This window comes from Perognathus longimembris, chromosome 3 (genome assembly GCF_023159225.1).
Source record: "Perognathus longimembris pacificus isolate PPM17 chromosome 3, ASM2315922v1, whole genome shotgun sequence".
NCBI lineage: Eukaryota > Metazoa > Chordata > Mammalia > Rodentia > Heteromyidae > Perognathus > Perognathus longimembris.
The window spans coordinates 46,551,936-46,572,998 of NC_063163.1; the positions used below are offsets into that span (position 1 = coordinate 46,551,936).

General features: G+C 38.3%; 1 protein-coding gene and 1 non-coding gene across 2 annotated transcripts; both read right to left on the reverse strand.

Annotated features, from left to right (window-relative positions):
- Positions 1-2,417: 2,417 nt before the first annotated feature.
- Ckap2 (cytoskeleton associated protein 2) lies at positions 2,418-20,612 on the reverse strand. Its single transcript, XM_048341447.1, has 9 exons — positions 20,469-20,612; positions 19,120-19,201; positions 15,924-16,002; positions 14,941-15,809; positions 14,088-14,289; positions 12,310-12,480; positions 9,474-9,543; positions 4,692-4,941; positions 2,418-3,866 (listed from the first exon to the last, which is right to left on the reverse strand). The coding sequence occupies exons 1-9, from the start codon at positions 20,536-20,538 to the stop codon at positions 3,599-3,601; spliced, it is 2,061 nt and encodes a 686-aa protein (XP_048197404.1). The 5' UTR covers positions 20,539-20,612; the 3' UTR covers positions 2,418-3,598.
- LOC125349778 lies at positions 16,106-16,183 on the reverse strand. The gene has a single exon (XR_007210590.1). It is a non-coding gene; the product is annotated as a small Cajal body-specific RNA 18 (non-coding RNA).
- Positions 20,613-21,063: the final 451 nt, after the last annotated feature.

A 21,063-nucleotide genomic window follows, 5' to 3' on the forward strand; every position in this document is an offset into this window, starting at 1 on the left:
GTGAACAGCTTTAGTATATTCCTCAAATTAAATGTGACAATTTGTCACTTTACCAGGGTCTCCTTCTAAAGAGCAGACTTATCCTTGAATTCATAACGCTGCTGCTGCAGCCTCCAAGAGCTAGAATTATAGGTATGTTCCTATGCCTGACCAATCTAAATTCTTTACACCTGGTCTCACCTATTTCCTCATTTATGTATTTCACTTTTCAATTTTGAAATCTCTACTACTGTGTACATGTTTAAGCCTACTTGAATAGGCATATTGCATGGAACTCTAATTAACCCAAATAAACTGCTTCTTCACTAATACATATGTGCCAGTCCCTCTCATAGGGCAACAGGCTGACATAAAATAGGGCGCTAGAAGTTGGAAGGGGTGGTGCAGTTGTTGTGATAAGTCCTGGAGGTCCAGGTTTTTGTCCCTAGGGCTACATAAAAAACCAAAGAGGCTGGAGGGAAGGATGAAGAAAGGGGAGGAGAGATGGACCAAGCTTACTGAGCAGCTCAGGTAATACCAACTCAGTTGTGTCATCTCTAGTGATGAGAGGTTTGGATAAATCCAAAATTCCAAATATTAGCTAAGACAAGTACACTGAGACAAGAAAGTTAAATGTACTGATTTAAAGATGGTTGAAGTGGGTCGTCTTGAGTTTTCTATCTAGGCTGGACCCACCATGGAGCCTACCCTATGGAGCCACTTGGTATGTGTGACTATTAGGCAATGTTTTTGTTTTTGAGGTGGGACCTATTTTGTCTATGTAGCACATGCTGCCCTTGACTCCTGATCTCCTCAGTCTCCCAAGTAGCTGGAGTTACGGACCCATGCCGCCACATCTGGCTTATTAAGCACTTTTTTTTTGTTGTTCTGAAAATGGGTTCTGAAAATAGGGTTAGGTGTACAGTGCTTAGAACGCAAGTGCTAGGAAAGCACTCCATGTACCAAACCACACCCCAGCCCTTTTAAAAGGTGAATAGTATGAATGGAAATTGCTGTTAAGTGTAAAATACACAGGATTTCAGAGACTTAACATGCACACAAAAAAATGTAAAATATCTCTAATAATCTCTAAACTATTTTAGACTTTGTTGGATATATTTTATTATGAAAATTGTACCTGTTTCTTACTTTTCAAACCGTAGCTGTTGGAATATTTTAAATGACACAGGTAGTTTGCAGTCTGTTCTTGGTGCTGATTTAGAAGGTTACAATGGGGAAAGAGTGTTTAAGGTCTAAATAACTGTAAGATGTCCAAAGGAGACTGCTCTTGATTTTATCCAAGTCCGTGCTATGGCCTAGAAATCAGTTGCTGAACCAGGAGGCAAAATTCATTGGGCGGAAGGAGCTGACAGAGAAATCATTAAATAGCATTATAAAGAAGAGAACCAATAGTAATCTTTCCTTTCAAGGCTTCTCAGCCTCAGCATTGTTGACATTTAGGGATATATCATTCATCACTGCAGTATGCATGCCTGTGTGTGTGTGTGTGTGTGTGTGTGTGTGTGTGTTGTGTATTATAGGATGTTTAACAGTATCTCTGGTCTCTCTCTACTAGATTCCAGTGGTACCAACTACCCCCACCTTGACTACCAAAAATGCTTCCAGACTGTGCCCAGGGCAGAAGGAGTAGCATGAACTGTTTGTGATTGAGAACCATCAGTCTAGCTGTATGCTCTGAACTTCAGATGAAGGTGGGGAATGACAATGTACTCAGTGGTAGAGCACAGCCTTAGCATGAAGCCCTTCAACCTCCCCACACAAGAAAGAAAGAAGAGAGAAAGAGAGAGACACACAGGAGGCAGGGAGGGGGGAGGGAGGGAAGGAAGGAAATCTTACAATGCATTTCAAAGGCTAAATTCAAATTCACTCACTTTAATTAAATGGCATTTCACAAAATGTTTTTTGTGGTGCTGAGGATTAAACCCAGGACCTTTTATACACTAACCAAATGGCATACCACTGAGCCACATTCTCAGCTCCCATATATTATTAAATCAGTGTCATTGTATCTGAGAATGTAGCTAAGTGGTTCAAGTCACAGCACCCAAAAATAACCAAGAAGCAAAAGAGAACAAAACAAAAAAAGGACACTGGAATATCATTACATAGGTATTTTTATTGTATATGTATATATCGACTACACTGTTAAAAATAATAAAATCCTTTTCACAAGAACATAAGGTAGTAAATAAAGTTATTACACAAATGAAGTGAATATAAGGAATCATATTACAGTTACTGATATCATCTTTACAACTCACCTATTTGAAACTATAGAATTGTTAGAGAATGTTTATCATTTTAATATTAGTTTGGGGCTTTATAAAACAAATTTTATTGGTGGTATTTTCATGTGGGTAGCAGAAAATGGTAACAATCATGTCTCAAACAGACAGTATTTAGCAGTAACACTTTTAATATTATGATGAAGAAAACAACTTTTTTTAAACAACTCAATTTCAATATAGTTCCATTTAGCTTTAAATGAAGCCAAATAGAAGTTAAAATTTTGACATTCAATGTAGTCAAGATTCAAAAGGAATGACTAGACTTTGAAACTTTCTTACACAAGGTACACTCTCTTAGAAATGTGTAGCTAACTTTTCTTTGAGGCCTCAGTTGTGATGAAAAGATGGAGGTCAAGAGGCTACAGATGCTTACTCACCGCCACAGGTGCACTCTCATCATAGATGCACATTCACTGCCTCAGATACACACTCACTGCAACAGAGGCACATTCACTGCCAGATATATGGCGTCACAGATGAGTATTCACTGCTAGATGCACACTCGCTGCCACAGATGTCTGCTCACAGTTGCACACTAACTGCCACAAGAGGCACACTGTCACAGATGCATGCCACAAGATGCTCACTGCCACAGATGTACACACACTGCCAAAGATGCACACTCACTCCCACTGATACAAAGTGACAGTGCAGAACCTCGGGCAGTTCAAGGGACGCAACAGAGCACAACAGTCTAGGTAATGTGAGTCTGGTGGGAAAATAAGCTAAACCTTTTGTCTTAATGTTTGAAAGGATTGGTTCTACATATTACAATGTTTTACTTTGGGGTTTTTTTTGGGTTTTTTTTTTAGTGTTAGGGACTGAGCTCAGAGCCCAAGACATGCTAGCTAGGCACATACTCCACCAACTGGGCTCCAATCTGTCTCAATTTTCACTTCCATATTAAAGATAGGCCAAAAAAAAAAAAGCAGTTGGTATTGTATTTAGACAGGTGTACCAAGCTTTTAAAACATGACAATAATACACATTTTATCTCAAATATCTCACTTTCTGATGATGTACCATTACTTATATTTAATAAAGTAAAGAAGCTAACATTTTACTTAAGGAACACAGCAAACAAGCTGACAAATGGACCTATATTAAAGAAAACCTCACTCATGAGACTGACAACATAGGATAGCTTTGCAACATCAGAAGGGCAACTCCTTTATTCCTTTGTTAATATGAATATTAATAAAGGAAATCATTGCTATGAATACTTAGAATAAAGGCAGTTGATTAACTCCAGACCAAAGGGAACCACAAATTACAAAAGCTATTCCAGGAAAACCAAAACCTCTCATTCTTCATGGAAGCTTTAGCTCATCTGTGGTACCATCAGTCTCAGAGAACATAGGAAACAGTGCTGTATTGGGACGACATACAAAAGCATCAGTTTCACCCCCTAACTCTGACAACTGTTCTAGTGAAGACACACAAGGATAGTGGTCTTTTAACATATCTGGCAATTTAGAAGTCTTTTCTTGAAGGCGTCTGGAACGTCTCACTGGTGTTAGAAACTTTAGATCTTTAAATGCAGAATTTGTTTCATCAAGTTGCATCTTCTTTTTTATACTGAAATACAAAAAATGATTCTTTAAATTCAAAAACATGGCAACAGTTTTGCTTTGTACTTCGGTGCTATTTTTCATACTTTAACTTGTATGTCATAGGCATGTGGCTGTTTGTCTTAGCGAAGGGGTACAAGGTACTGAATGCTCCTTGAAGTGAGGAACATATGCTTTCCTCTTAATTTGTTGTCACAACTAGCACATAATACATTTGAGGACCCGCAGAATCCCTTAATTCCTCAGCTTCAAAACCAACTGTTATTAATTAACAATATAGAGATGAAAGTAGAACAGCACAATTTTCTTTTGCACAATGGCAATATTTAGCGAAAAGAAAAACCAATAAAGTATTTAAAATGTGAAATTTCCCAATGATATTCCATTTATTTGAAAAATTTCCTATAATTAACAAATAGTAGTTCTAATCTGAAGCTATGTACAGTGTGGGAGCTACATTCTAGAGACCCCACGATAAGTGAAAATTCATGAAGTAGCATGTTAGATAGTCGTCCCTTGCTACATCATGGTTCACTTATTGCTACTTCTCTTATTTTCGTTTATTGCAGGGATCTCTGGAACATAGCCTCCCACGGTAAGTGAGGGATCACTATTTATGTATTTTTTTAAAACTCGCAATACAGTGAAGCCACAATAACTGAACCATGATATAGCAAGGGATGGATGATTGTAAAGACTTAAAAATATATTTTAAAGCAAGCCCCAGCTTGCTTAAGGCCCTGAATTTGTTCCCTAGCACAAATTAAAAACAATTAAAAAAAACTTTTCTTTCAGCATAAAAACGAAATCACATTAAATTTTAAAAGTTTACCTTTGCAAGTATGGTGTTGTAGATATATTATATTTAATTAAGCAACTTGCTCCTGTTTCTGTTTCAGGGGCTGCAACATCATCAGTTGTATCTTTTGTTTTGTGGTCTTGCTCTTTCTCATAATCTTTACATAGCACATCTCTATTATTCTTCCCTTCCGAATTTTCTGGCTCTAGATCAACAACTTTATCTTCAATGTAGATTTCTTGGATTTGTTCACTGGGTACACCAGTCTCCTTGGTATTTTCTCCTATAGAAACACACTTATAGATTTAAGCTTTAGGCCAAATATTCAAAATGAAAGAACCACATTTATATTTCCTAACTATTACTTTTCCTGAGTAAATACTGCTAACAACTATCTAACCAATATGTACTATCTCCAGTGTATAGAAATTAACAGACAAATGTAAGAATTAAGTCACCCCTCTCTTGAAGGTTATATTCCATGAAAGAGAAATGACTGAAAACAATACATAAAATGAGATCAATGATATAAATGAAGTAAAAACAAACAGTTATTGGAACCCATAAAAAGGAACTAAATGCTTATGGCACAGGGAAATGGTTAGGGAAAACTTCATAAGTGACATCTAGACTGGGTCTTGAAAACTGAGCATCTGACCAACCCAAGGAAGATAATCTTGTAGTGAAATATGAAATAAATTCATCTGTTAAGATAGTAATAAGCCACTATACTTAGAATATAGGGTAAAGAACAAGATGGGAGTGTGGAGAGGTAGTGAAGAGTTCAGAGAGGTAGGAATTGGACTATAATGAACTCTGCATGAAAAAAATGCATTGTAAATATACAATAAAATTTGGTTCATATACAGAATTGTCTAGAATGACAAGGAGTAACACATGATGGCAAGAAGATGTAGCCATTACAATTGTCTAAGCAAGTTAGTAGAGGTTAGGATAGAAGGCCCAATGTGAGAAATATTTGAGTCATGAATGCATGTCTGTGCCTGAATAGGGATGCATGTGGAGGAGCACCCCCTTCTAAAATTTCTTGGAGTCATTACTGCCAGAGGAGCGCTCACCTTTCCTCTTTTCCCCTGTTCTTTCTGTGATCTCCCTTACTCCTTCCTTCTGCCCTTCCTGTCTCCCTTCCTTCCGACAAAAGAATGATAAGAAGGGGCAAATAGTAAGAAAAGACAGAGTTCAAATTCTTGAGACAGAAAATATCATTAACTTGAAAAGACCTCTAATCTAATCATTAGGAAAAGCATTCAAAGTTTTTATTAAGAGATATTTTAGTTAATCATGTTGTTATGTCCTTTCTTGTGAGTAGAAGTTGAAGTAGGAAAAGAGGAAATACAGATCCATTAATTCAGCAAATACTTAAGTGTGTGATACATAGCAGGCATTGGATCAGCACTGAGGTTTCAATGGTCAAGAAAATTAGATACTGTCTTTGTCCAGAGTTTACAGTTTAGAAGATTAATAAGTAATCAAGTGCATCAATTATTGCACAGAAAAAAAAACCAAGGAGCATAAGGAAGGTACATTAATCTAGGTTGGGTACGGTTGAGGAGAAAGTGTAAAAAATAGGTATGGAGGGTTAAGATGGAATAAGTTCTTCTAGAAAAGAAATTAAGGAATATGGAGGATGGGGAGGACAAGAAAGAAGCTTCAAACAACTGAGTGATTTGGCCTTTTGGTTGCAGTGAGCAGAATGGACTGGAAAAAAGCAACAAGCAGAGTAGCAGAAACTAAGGAGACAACTGCTGTGGTCCAGATAAAACCTGGAGATAATTGTGACCATGGTAGTCAGAGGAAGAATAGAGAAGTGAATAGATTTAAAGAGATCTGTAGGTAGTTAAAACTGAGTTTGGTTGGGGAAGAACAGACGAGAAAGAAGGAGTAAAAAAATCACTCCGAGAGTTTGCTTGGGGCAACCAAACCAGCCTGGGCAACATAGTAAAACCCTGGAATTCATTAAAATGGGACCTAAAGAAAGATCAAGCTTAAGAAAAAAATGACACTGGGTGCTGGTGGCTCATGCCTATAATCCTAGCTACTCAAGAGGCTGATACCTGAGGATCACAGTTTAAAGCCAGCCTGGACAGAATTGTCCCGGAGGCTCTTATCTCCAATAAGCTACTCAGAAAAAAAGGCAAGTGGCACTGTGGGTCAAGCCATAGAGCAGCAGCCTTGAGCACAGAGAGGCTCAGGGGCAGAGCCCAGGCCTTGTGTTCAAGCCTCAGGAGCGGCAAAGGGAAAAAAAAAAGATGTTTAACTTTCAATGTGTGGATCTGAAGTATCTGCAGGACATCTAAACTGTGTCTCTATTATTACTTGTTTTATATTTCCCGCTTATGCTGTTGCTTACAATTAGCTCTGATTTGTAAAAGTCATTTTGTATTTGGGTCTTTCATAGCAGGAGATTTATCACTTAAGCCATATCTACAGCCAATTTTTCAGAAAACTAAAAATAATAATTACTTTTTTTCATCTTAAGACTAACAGATAACCTGCTTGCTAGAAAATATTAACTAGTATTAGTCTTTTAAGGAAAAAAAAGACACTGAATCAGATTTAAACACTAGCTTTATCCTTCCACAAATCTCTAGAGCCAGTGAGAATTATAAGGAAAGAGATTCCATTTTTCATGCAAGTTTATTTCCATTTTGCTGGTTTTTAGTGATTCAGAAACAAGATTGGGTTTTCAAAGTTTTCCTTCCTTTTTTTTGGGGGGGGGGGGCCAGTCCTGGGCCTTGGACTCAGGGCCTGAGCACTGTCCCTGGCTTCCTTTTTGCTCAAGGCTAGCACTCTGCCACTTGAGCCACAGCGCCACTTCTGGCCGTTTTCTAGATATGTGATGCTGGAGAATCGAACCCAGGGCTTCATGTATACGAGGGGAGCTCTCTTACCACTAGGCCATATCCCCAGCCCGTTTTCCTTCCTTTTATTTATACTAGTAGTCTTCCCTAGGTTTTCTTCTATACCACTTCTTCTCAAGTCCTTCCTTACTTATTCATAATATTAAATCACAGTCCATATTTTCTCCTAGGCCATATAAACAAGCCTCATAAATTGAAGTTTTCCCTGTTGAACTAATTGTATTGCCAATATAAGCACTATCTTCTGAAATACAGCGTCATGTTAATATCATTAGCATGTTACCCCAATGATGGTTTAAACATTAAAAAAAAAATCTTAAATGTAAGCAAAAACTTATGTACCGAAATCTAAACTTTTGGTATGGTTTCTGATTTTATTTGAAGGTTAGCCTTGACCGGGATTGCTCAATTTTAAATTGTCTTTGTGTACTAAAATACAAGTATTGCTATGGAAAGCAATTTGGCAATATATATCACTAGCCTTAAAAAGTTAAATTTAGACAAGTACAATTGTGAACAGCTATAGTCCCAGCTACTCAAGAGGCTAAGGCAGGAAAATTACTTCATCCCAAGAGTTTTTGAGCAGCCAGGGCAACATAGTAAGACCCTGTCTCTCAAAGAAAAAAAGCAAAACTAGTTTAACTATTTAATCTTGTCTAATCAGAGAAAATAACCAAACACACTCAGATAGCATAGAAATCCACTCAAATATTTGCTGACTGGAGAATAATGTTATAGTAAATAACAGAAATACTTTTTCTAAACAAAGCACAAAAATTAGCTTGCATTCTATATAGTAATTTATTCTCCTAGTGAGCTAATTAACATTAATGCCTAAAATTTAATGAAATTGCAATATATAGGATACTTTATACAACTATTTCCTACATCAACAACTGTTCTGAAAATCCCCATTTTACAGATAAAGGGGTTAACTATTAGAATTACAGGTGTGAGTATTTTTTACTGAGCTTTTCCAGTGCAGGAGTCAATAAGTGAAAGTCTTGAGATGCCCAACCAAACTACCTCACTTTATTTTTTTGTTTTGCATCACTGGAGACTGAATGCATAATCTTGAAGATGCTAAGCAAGGGCTCTACCACTGATTTATATTACCTGCCCTAAACGGCTGCCTTTCTTTTCTTTGTACTGGTCCTGGGGCTGGAACTCAGCCTGTGTGCTGTCCCTAAGCTTCTTATGCTCAAGGCTAGCACTCTATCATTTGAGACACAGACTTACTTTCCACTTTTTTAGAGTAATTTATTGGAGCTACAAGTCTCACAGACTTTCCTACCTGGGTTGGCTTTGAACTGTGATCCTGAGCTCAACCTCCTGAGCAGCTAGGATTACAGGTGTGAGCCACTGGTGCCTGGCTAGATTGCCCCATATTTAAGGCAGAGAGAAGTAACTTTTTGTACATAGTCAATAAACCGGGATCATATTTCCTCAATAAAAATTCATTCTTTTGGTTTTTTTTGGTTGGCAATACTGGGGATCAAACTCAGGGCCCTGCATTTGATAGGTTAGCCTAGCACTTTACCACTTGAGCCATAGACTCCAGCTAAAATATCTTTATAATATAAAAATTCATTTCCTCTCATAATCTTGATATTTTTAAAGTTAAATAAAGTAAATAAAAGAAAAACTAATTCAAAAAATAAATTTACTGGGGGCTGGGGATATAGCCTAGTGGCAAGAGTGCCTGCCTCGGATACACGAGGCCCTAGGTTCGATTCCCCAGCACCACATATACAGAAAACGGCCAGAAGCGGCGCTGTGGCTCAAGTGGCAGAGTGCTAGCCTTGAGCGGGAAGAAGCCAGGGACAGTGCTCAGGCCCTGAGTCCAAGGCCCAGGACTGGCCAAAAAAATAAATAAATAAATAAATTTACTAAAATCATAATTCAGTTGAAAGAAACAAAACAAAACACTTACCCAAATTAGCTTTTTCTTGACTCTTCATTGTTAAGATATCTACAATTTCATGTCGCATCTCTTCAATAGGCTTAATGTATTTTAATGAAGAAAGTAGATTTGTATTTTATATTCTTAGAAAATAGCTTATTTAAGTAGAAAATATTAGGCTGGTGATTAAGATTTCACACACATATATGTGTGTACACACATACTTTCTTTTTTTTTTTTTTTAATAAGTAGTACTGGGGTTTGGACTCGTGCCTGTGCTTGTTAGGTAAGCACTCTTATCACTCAAACCATGCTCCTAGCCCTTTTTGCTTTTGTTATTTTTCACATAGGACCTAATTTTTTGCCTTGGCCCTGAAGGACCCTCAATCTTCCTACTTATGCTTCCTATATAGCTGGGTACATGCCAACATAACCAACTTTTTTTTTTAGTTGAGAGAGGGTCTTATAAGCTTTTTTTGTTCAAGCTGGCCTCAAACCACTATCATCCCAATCTCAGCCTCCTGAGCAGCTAGGATTACAGGCACAAGCCACTACACTAGGTTTAAAAATTTATATTTTGAAATAAGACACTAGGTTTTGTTTTTTGAGACAAGCTCTTGCTATGTGGCTCAGGCTGGCCTATGACTAGAAATCTTCAAACTGTTGGCCTCAACTTTCTAAGTGCTGGGATTATGGACATGTACCATCATGCTTGGTTCAAGGCAGTGGTTCCTTTGACCATGTATCAGAGAGCATTTATTTCTAGTTGAAAAAGTTATTTGTTTTTCCAACTTATGGGATAAAAACACATTTAAATAATGGGAAATTCATATTTAAAATAATCTCCCTCAAGTTTTAAGTCTTGGGTGATTATTGCTGCTTACTTGATATGAATGAAAATAATGATAGCAAATTAACATTATTATTACCTACTCAAAAGCAGATTCTATTTTGGAGGGAAAAAGAAATTAAACTGACGGTTTCATGTTTGGTAGGTAGGCCCTCTGTCACTTGAGCCATGCCAATCCTTTTGGCTTTACTTATATTTTTCAGATTAGGTCTTATGCATTTGCCTGGGCTGGCCTTGGACCAAAATCCTACCATCTTTGCTGCCCAAACAGTTGGAATTATTGACATGTATCACCATACCTCTCTTGTTTTTGAGGTGAGGTCTTGCTACCTTTTGCCTGAGCTGGCCTCAAATTTTGATGCTACTTTCTTCTTTTATCTCCTAAGTAGTTAGAATTATAAGCAGGCACCATCACATTCTGCTATATTAAGACTGGCAGCTCATTTTCTCTTACATTTAAGTTCTGGTTATATTTTGTTTCACATATCAATAAAAAAAAGTCTCCAGATAGCTTAAGATTGGCTACCTCAACATATCTCATTGGTTTAAAAATTTATTGTTTTCCAGATATCACAGACACTGCTTTCTTTGAGCTCTGGTGTATACTACAATAGTCAAGAATATTATATAAAACAGAAGTTTTGGCTTAAAATTTTAGTTCCAGAACCTAGTCCTGCTTTCAATTTTCTTGGATAGCAGAATGCATTCTCCTTTCAATTTTCTTGGATAATTTTAATTCTTATTTTCCGATTCTGCTCTGGTATCACATCTTTCTTTTTACTGCTTTCTCTGAATCTTGGCTCCAGTTTTATCTCCTTGCTATACTACCATAAAGTGCTTGATGTACTGTCATTCTTACTATACAGTAAGGCCCTAACATCCTCTGCCAACTAAAGTCTACCTAATATCATTAAGCTTCAGGGAAGAGTTTTACACATGGAATCCATCCAGACATTACCTATTGATTTTCCCCAGCAACCTAGGACCAGGTGCAAGATAGTATTTGATTTTTTTTTTATTAGGTAAAAGATCAATTAGCATTTGTACAGTTTCTCTGGGACTAAAGCTAACCAATCTTTCTTAAGAAAGCCTACAAAAGGATAGTTCTAAAAATATGTAAGCAATTTTCAAGAATGCATTTCTGAGATATTTGTTTTAAAGAAAGTGTGTTTTACTAACATTTATCCATACAACAAAACCAAATCCCAACCAAACACAAAACTCTCAAGAAATGACACTTTTTTTTTTTTTTTTTTGGTCAGTCCTGGGGCTTGAACTCAGGGCCTGAGCACTGACCCTGTCATCTTTTTGCTCAAGGCTAGCACTCTACTACCCAGGGCTTCATGTATGCTAGGGAAGCACTATACTACTAAGCTACATTCCCAGCCCAGAAATGACATAGTCTATACACAGAGCTTTGTTTATCATCAAAGAAGTAAAATGAATGGTACCCAACCATCACAGTGGCAATAATGGTAGATGCAATAGTTTATCATCTTCTTTTCTTTCTGTATGAGTAAGACCAAATTTGTATAGTGTATAAATAAGATTGTATATACATGTATCCCTTCTTCTCCCAAAAGTCATTAGGGCTTGATGACATTTTGAAAGTTAGTTTGATTCAATTTGTTTTATGTTCAATAAGTATTGAAAATTCAGTCTCTCAGTAAATTTCACAACTAGGCAATGAATAAAAAGACATTTTATACTAAAATATCTATCACAGAAAATTTATTAAAATTTCATTTCCACTTATATCTGTTATGTAAGGTCTGATTATTTCTAGTAAATAAATGAAACATTTAGAAGGCTAACCTGTGTACAATGTAATTCTGTGGACTTTATTTATTGTTGGTGCTGGAGATTGAACCCAGAGCCTTCAGGCTCTACTACTGAGCTATACACTAGGTTCCCTTAAGGCCTTTAATAGCCATTACTACTAAATACCTAACCAGATATTGTCAAGGTATATTGTGATATGTTCTAAAAATAAAGGTCAATAAATTTCAATCTCACCTGAGCCCCTGCCAGAATGGCCTTCTCATAGATTGAGATAATATTTTCAATAGGACTTGTGACTGGTTCAATGCGTATAAGACATATCCAATATTTAACAAGTGTTTTGGCATCTGGAATATTTTTAATTAGGTCATTCAGTGTGCTCATTATTTCTTCTTTGGGGTATCCCTAAAATAGCAAAAGGTACAGTATATGGTACGTTTTAAATATGAACAATCAATAGTGGTGCTATAAGCAGTATCAATGAGTGACAAAAGGCAGGAAAGTCATTAGGAAATTATTCATAAAAATATTCTCTAACCTTTCTAACTTCAACTTATGCTCAGTGACTAAAAAGAAGCATACATGTTAAGAATGAAGTAGCAAAAGATAAAATATTAGATGAGATATATATTAATAAAAATTAACCAACACTTTCCTTAGTTACAATATTTATTGTATAGATTGTGGGATTCTGTTTGTTAATATTTTAGAATTTTTGTACCTAGTAAATGTTTATAAGAACAGCCTTTCCCCATTTAAATGTCTTATAGTGTAAGTTTATGTAAGAGTTCGTCCATTTTATCAAAACAAAAAAAGCTTAACTAGATAAAAGTAAGTACAGAATCAGGGTTTTCCTGCCTGTAACTTTCATTGGTGCTCTGAAGCACAAAGATTAAAAGATGCTCAATAAAAAGAAAAGTAAGATTTGAAATCCTATCCCATATTCAGTCTTGCTTATGGACTTTAGACATTGGTGGATATCCAAAACAAGATTAAAGAGTAAACAAAAAATAAAATATTCTGGAGTTGATAATATTTGCAGAGGATTTGTGTCTAAATAACAAAAATTCAGTCATAAATTCAAGACCAAGAATGTTGGCTTAAATTAATGGGATTTTGTTTGAGAATATTTTTGCTGACGTGAATTGAATCTGTGCTAGTAATTCACGTAGCAAAGATTTTTTTTTTTTTTTTTTTTGCAGGTAAGAGGCAGTACTGGTTTGAACTCAGGGCCTTGCATGCACTTAGCTTGCTTGCTTGCTCAGCTGGCACTCTACCACTTGAGTTACACCTTAAGCCTGGCTTTTTGCTGGGTATTTTAGAGAAGGAGTTTAGACTTTTCTCCCAGGACTGTCTCTGAACTGCAATCTTCCAGATGTCAGCTTTCTAAGTAGCGAGGATTATAGGCTAGTTAGAGCCACAAATACGTAGCTGGTACTGGGGCTTCAATTCAGGGACTGGTGCTCTGGCTTGGCTTTTTCATTCAAGGCCGGAGCTCTAACACTTGAGCCACACCTTCATACCTCCACTTCTTGCTTTTTGCTGGTTAACTGGAAGTAAGAGTCTCACAGACTTTTCTGCCTGGGCTTGCGTCAAACCTTAATTATGAGATCTCAGCATCCTGAATAGCTAGGAGTAATCATTATTTTTAATAAAAATGTGTTATTAGACTTTAGCTAAGTATGAGTGGAGAAAATAACTTGTAAATATGTTTAACAAATGCAAGAAACAAATATCTGAAGGAAAAGGAAATATTATTCCAGCTTCCCAGACATTAATATCTTATTAGAATATAATATTTATAATGAAAACAAACCCCTATTAACCTCTTGATAAATTTATGGAAACAGTGCAAAATAGATTAAAGGCTTGTGCCATAACACTATTAAATCAATATATCAATGACATTAATTGGCCAAAACCAATGACAATATAACTTGGCAAGATAGTATGTTTATGAAGATAATTTGTAAGCCATAAATGACTGTACAATTATAAAATAAAAACTCTACCTTATTAATCAGGCTCAGGCATTCAGAAAATGTTTTGTTCACTTTTTCAGTAAATAATCTCTGTTCATCTTCTTCTGCCATTGTAGTCCAAAAAGACGCAACTGGTTTTTCCTTTTGTCCTTCAGGCTCAAGCTGGGTAATTGAGTTAGGAGGCCTTTTCAGCACTCTTCCTTTGTTGGCTCTCCACTCACTCAGACGAGCTCTACAGTCAGAAGCATTAGATTACTTTGTGTGTGTGTGTGTGTGTGTGTGTGTGTGTGTGTGTGTGTGTGTGTGTTGCCAGTCTTGGGGCTTGAACTCAGGGCCTGAGCACTGTCCTTGGCTTCTTATTGCTCAAGGCTAGCACTCTGCCACTTGAGCCACAGCGCCACTTCTGGCCGTTTTCTATATATGTGGTGCTGGGGAAACAAACCCAGGGCTTCATGTATATGAGGCAAGCTCTCTTGCCACTAGGCCATATTCCCAGCCAGGCATTGATTACTTTGACATTGATGTTGAAAGTACCAAACTGAGGAAGCTTAAAATAATTTGAATCTGATAAGTTTTCTAAACTAGTGAAGAAATCTTACATCTAGCAAGATGGATGGTATATTCAAAGACTCCAAGAATGCATTTTTAAGCAGACAAGTTATATTTCCTAATTAGTTAAACAGTTAATCTAGATTACCAAAAAGCAACATCTCAACTACATAAAGCATGGTCATTTTCAAGCCATATTGTCTCAGGACATACATATGACTGTGTATGTCAGAAAAGAATTCATTAAAGAATCTAGTGCATTCAAGGAAAATACATGTCAGATCCACAAATGGCACTTAATTAAAAATTAAGACAAAAAATCCTATGTACTCACTTTCTCTCTTCTGCAGTTTCTTTGGGCGGAGCAGATTTATCAACAGTTGCCTTTGCTATTATAGTATGTCTGCGGTGGTCAATGGTTTTTGACTTTTCTATTAGCTTGGTATTGAAAGATGGAGCAGGTCTGGCTACATTTTCAGAGGCTGTGTTTCTTGATAGTGCCTTACATCTTTTTATATCCTGAGGAGAACCTGTTTTTACAGAAGATAGAACTGGTTTTGATTGTAGTGATTCTTTTTTAGGAGGCCCTTTTCGGATTGTAACACTGGCAGAGGTTCTGCTGGTGCCTTGCTTCACAATGTCATGGGTGCTACTTTGGAGACTTCTAATAGAAGGCCGCACAAGTTGTGTATGCTGAGATGTAGAGCTGACAGATTTAGTGCTCAGAGATTGAGTGGTAGTAGTCTTATTGGAGACTTTATCACTTCTCACTGTCACACTGCTGGTGTTCACAAGTTCAGGCTTTGTGGCTTTAGAGAAAGTAGATGAAAGTTTCTTTGTTGTTGCAGAAGTCTCATCTTTGACTTGAAGAGGTTTTCTAAATGAATTAATCTTAGACTGGACAATTTGGCCACGATAACATCCAAGCACTGGTTTCTTAGGCATGTTAGCATCTTGTTTTGGTTTGTCTACAGTTACTTGTTTGTGCTTATTACTGTTTTTAAAATGAAATGCCTGACTTAATGTCATAGTTTGACTTAGAGGATTATCTTTAATTGGTAACAACTTTTGATTATCCTCAAAATTATGTGTTTCAATTGTTGTAGTTGAATTTGTTAATTCTTTAGGTTTTAAAGTAACAAAATGGTTTTCCACTGGGTTATGTTTATCCTCCATAATTCTTTTGATATTTTCTTTGTCATCCTAAGAGAATCATTTAAAATAAATCAGTATTTGAGAACTCATTTCTTTCTGAAAGAATATAGGACAGGGAAAGAGGAAAAGGACCAGTTTATGAGGACTACGTCAATATCTTACCATTTTTGCCTTAAGTTTCAGAACTTTTGTCTCTTCTTGAATGTGGTCCTCAGGTATCATCACTCTCTGACCTCCAGAACTAAAAGATAAATTAAAAATAAATTGATCTTACACTAAGGTTTCTTTTTAGGATAGGAAGGCGGGGGTATATTAATATTAACAACTAATTTCCCTTTTTCATCTGGCTTCACTCTGTTGTCAGTACTCTCCATCATGTTAGTTTCTAGAACTCAGAGCAGTAGTCATGTCATCACTAGCAGTCAGAGCTCACAGTTACAGTAACAAGGGCCTCCCTAAAACCTTCCTTCAACCTAGACTTACTTTTCATCCCTCCCTCATGTCCTTGGCTTCAGGTTCCCCTGGCCTCAGTCCACATTGCCACATCTTTACAAATCCTCATAGACTCAGGCAAGCAGCCTAGCCCACATGGGGCCTGATCACAGAAAGAGAATATTGTAGGCTCATCCAGGGGTGCAACAGGGACGTGAGAGCATTTTGCCCTTCTAATCTTTCTGCATTCAATTTTCAAGCCTATAAAGTTGTCTATAAAGTATGTTTGTCTATGTTAAGCTAAGGACCAACTTAAGGCATTGTGCATGCTAAGCACATGCAGCAAGACCTGAGTTGAGATTCATTTGTCCTAAGAGCTTTAATTATTGAGTGTGATTTAGTAGTATAAAGAAGGCTGAGAAAATTAAAAACATTTTCTTAAGTCTTAATACCATCTCCCATAGAATGTGTTATCCTAAACTCCTTTTTACTCCTTTTATGTACTATAGGCTGATGATCTTTTAACAAGTGACTGCAATAATTTTGTGTAAAATTGTCAATTAGACAAGCCACTGATTCTAAATCAAAGTCTCAAGTTCAGAGATTATGTTAAAATGTGAGACAAAATTACTTTTAACAAAACTTTTCATTGGTAACAACCAGAATTTGATTAGCCTCAAAATTATGTGCTTCAATTACTATAGTTAATATTGTTAATTTATTAAAAGCTTTTGCCTTGAGCAAAAAGAAGCCAGGGACAGTGCTCAGGCCTTGAGTTCAAGCCCCAAGACTGCCCCCCCCCCAAAAAAAATGAGTTCAGCTGTGTGCTGGTGGCTCACATTTGTAATCTTAGCTACTTAAGAGGCTGAGATCTAAGGATCGCAGTTCAAAATCAACGGGGGCAGAAAAGTTCCCCCTGAGACTCTTATCTCCTCCAGTTAACTGCTCAGAAAAATGGCACTGTGCCTCAAAGAAGTAGAGTGCTAGCCTTGAGCAAAAGAGTTCAGGGGCAGAACCCATAGTGTGAATTCAAGCCCCATGACTAAAGGGAAAAAGAAAAGTTCAAACATTTAAATGATGTGCACAATAGACTATATGCTGGGAATGAAAATTAAAATAACAAATTAATAATTCAAATGGTCAACAACAGTTCTTTGGATTTTGTAAGTAGTCAATGTAGCAGAAAAAAGGATGAGAAAACGATGATTCATTTCTAACTACTCTTGTATTATTTGTTAAAAATCATTTGAGGGAGGAGGTAACAATGGATAAGAAATGTACTCACTGCCTTACATATGAAACTGTAACCCTCTGCATTTTACTTTGACAATAAAGAAAAAAAATAAAAGCTTTTGAAAGAATATAATTTTTATGTATTTCACTAATCTTATTCACGTTGCCTTTCACATTCTATTTGCTCAGTCAGGCTGGAAAAAGGGCAGGATTTTGTTATGGCTTGTACTTTTTTTGGTATACTTTTTTTTTTTTTCCTGGAGAACTATTGATTAATGCATTCATCATCTTTTTTCAAAGTTCTGGACAAGTGGGGAAAATGGGAGCACTGACCATAAGATATATAGATATATATATACACATATATGAATATGGTTTTATTACTAAGGAGTTATACAGAAGAGTTACAATTCTGTAAGTCATTTTAAATTCATAGTCCATTTTAAATAATAATTGCTGAAGCAAAAGAACCTGAGAGAATGTGTTCAGTGGCAAAATCCAGAGTCAGGGGACCTTTTGACTTTCAGATTCATACACTTCTGTAATGTGTGTATTTTTCCCACAACCAAGTACTAAACAAAATAATTAACAAGATAATACAAAAGTATTTCTATAGAAAGCTGAAACAAAAAATAAAAAAACAAAACAAAGACATAGCCTAATATATCTGAGAGGGCCACCTGCTCTCTCTAAATAAAAACTCTCCTCATACATTGAGTAAAAGCCCTGCTAAGATTCTGGGAATGTAGGTGAGTGGTGGTGTTTGTAGTCGACATACATAAAACTCTGGTTGAATCCATAGCACCAAAACCAACCCCCAAACCAAGCCAAACCAAGCCAAAACAAAAGCCTTGTAAATTCTAGAAAGAGGAACTCTTAGCAGGGTCTAATGGCACACATTACCCCAATACAAGGAGACGAAGCAGAAGGATTCTGGGTTTCTAAAAAAAGGCTGACTTGCACAGTATAGCTTATCTTACAAGATCTCGCCATATATACACATATTGCATCAACAGTGATTCCGTAAAGACTGCGAATTTATATAGAAGTTATGATCTAATACATCATGCAATAAAGTAGCTACTAACACATATAACTAGTCCAAGATGATAGGCTGAAAGTATGACATACCAGAAGACACTGCACCAAAAAAGATGTAAAGTATCTCGTGTGTGTGTGTGTGTGTGTGTGTGTGTGTGTGTGTGTGTTGCTGGAGATTAAATCCAGAGCTTTTCCAAGCTAGGCCAACATGCTACCACTGAGCTACATCTCAGCCCCTCTTAGTACTTTTCATATCACATCAACCTCAGAAATATAACTGTATTAAATAAAATGTTATCAAAATTTATTTTCATCTTTTAAAAACTTAAATGCAGTAACAGAAAAATGTGACAACTACAGATATAGCATACATTAGGTTTTGTTGGACAGTTCTAATTTTTTATGTGTTTATGTGTATATGAACTCAGGGGCTGGGTGTTGTCTCAGCTTTTATGCTCAAATCTGCACTCTCTCACTTGAACCACAGTTCTACTTCCAGCTTTTTCCTGGCGTCTCACTGACTTTCCTGTTTGGGCTGTCTCTGATCCTTGATTCACAGATCTCAGCCTTCTGTACAGCTAAGACTACAGTCATGAACCATCTGTACCCTGCTCAAATATAATTTCCTTAACTGAAATAAACTTGACCTTACCTGGATATTTTATTTTCCTGTTTGTATGAAAACATTGTTTTTCGTCTTAACAAATGTTCTGCAAGTTTCTGTCTTCTTTGCTCTAATAAAAGGAAAGAGCAATAGTCAACATTAGTTAAAACATCAAATGACAGCAAATAAATGTGGCTGACTAAATGATTTCACTTCCAAAAGTATTCTTTTCTTCTATAAAACAGAAAAATTTCCAGTTCAGTACTGCCTTTGAGAAATCATTCCATAAAAAGTTCCTGAGACCATTTATTACATAATGATATTCTCAGGCCTGGTGGCTCAGCCTGTAATCCTAGCTACTCAGGTGGCTACTCTCAGAACCTAGCTAGCTGGGAATCTGCACCCCGCAAGCAAATTAATGACATTATTATTTTCAACTAGTCAGCAAAAACCTGGAACGGGATGCATGGATAAAGTGTAGGAGAGGAGCCATTGGGTGAAAACGCAGGACGGGGGGAGAGAGAGGGGGAGGGGGAAGAGGGAAAGGAAGAGGGAGAGGGGGAGAGAGAGAGAGAGAGAGAGAGAGAGAGAGAGAGAGAGAGAGAGAAAGGGAGAGAGAGGGAGAGAGAGAGGAAGAGAGGGAGAGGGAGAGGGAGAGAGAGTGAGAAGAGAAAAGAAGAGAAGAGAAGAGAAGAGATAGAAAGAGGTGGGGAGGGAGAGGTACCCAGAGTTCAAGCCTGGTCCTGACACAAACACACAAAGAATCGCATTATCCATTTCATGTCAAAAATTTGGAGAACATCATTTCGACCCATGACCAGGGGAAGCCAAGTTTTTAGGAAAAGCTAATGGTAGAAATGAGATACTTTCGAATTCTGACTAATTGGGTTGGGTGAGAATCTTTGTTTCTCAGGTATAGAACAACCATACTATTTCTGCAAATTCTCTGGTTTTAGGTTTCAAAAAGTCAAAAGAAAAAAAAATTTTTCCCACTGAAAACGTCCGATCAGGCAACGCCCCCTCCCCGCCCCACCCTTCTCGCCGCCAGAAATTCCCGGGGGAAACCCAAAAGCCGCCGGTCTCCGCGCAGGCGCAGTGGGTCAGGGCGCTCACAGCCCCGCCCCCGCGGATCCCGGCCCACAACGCGGCTGGAGCGCCGGAGCCACGCAAACGCCTTTAGTAAACGGATTTCCTCGCTCAGTGGACTCGTCTCCGTGGCGGCGCCACCGCAGTCACTGGGCCCGCACACCACCATCACCACCACGGAGCGGACTCCATGACTTCCACACGCTCGGTCGCACCCGGGGCGCATACGGGGCGGGTCGAGGGGACGGAGGGTCAACCGACTGAGGGCAGCGTCCCCTCACCCCGTCCGCCCGTCGCTCCCGCCACCGCACCTCGGAACGCAGACTGGGCTCTTTGAGTAGCAGGCAGCTGCAAATGCTGGGGTACCGTCGGGGTCGTCATTGCAGCCTGAAGACCCCGAATGCGCCGGCCTCGGTCCGGAGCGGTCCCCACGCGCCACGTCCCGCCGCCACCGCCGCCTCCGCCGCCTCCGCCGCCTCCGCCGCCTCCGCCGCCTCCGCCGCCTCCGCCGCCTCCGCCGCCTCCGCCGCCTCCGCCGCCTCCGCCGCCTCACTCGGCGTAAGCCGCGGGCTCGGCCCTTTGACATCGCCGCCACCACCGCCCATTGGTGCCGGCGTGAATTGAACGCACCAATGGGAGCCGAGGAGGCGGGGCTTGCGCTGTAGTTGGGCGGGGCAGGGCTGGAGCCTGCAGGGTTCAGTTAGGGCTGTGTCTGCGGCTTTCAAACTCCGGGGAAGAACGCTGTTTCCCGCACGCGCGACGTGGGAGGAGGGCCTTGGCGAGTCGCCAGGTCGCGGCAGCTGGGTTGGTCGGAAAAGACGGCATCGTGGAGGAGATGGCGCTGGATTCCCGTGACTAGAACACTTAATTGGGAAATATCACTGGATTGTAAGCCTCCTAACTCTG

Excerpts from the sequence above, each read along its gene's own strand:
- Ckap2 (XM_048341447.1), bottom strand. The coding sequence starts at position 20,538 with ATGACGACCCCGACGGTACCCCAGCATTTGCAGCTGCCTGCTACTCAA. Across the intron at positions 16,003-19,119 it reads CAGGAAAATAAAATATCCAG|TTCTGGAGGTCAGAGAGTGA; the intron begins GTAAGGTCAAGT and ends TTTATCTTTTAG. Across the intron at positions 14,290-14,940 it reads GAAACTGCAGAAGAGAGAAA|AGCTCGTCTGAGTGAGTGGA; the intron begins GTGAGTACATAG and ends TTCTGACTGTAG.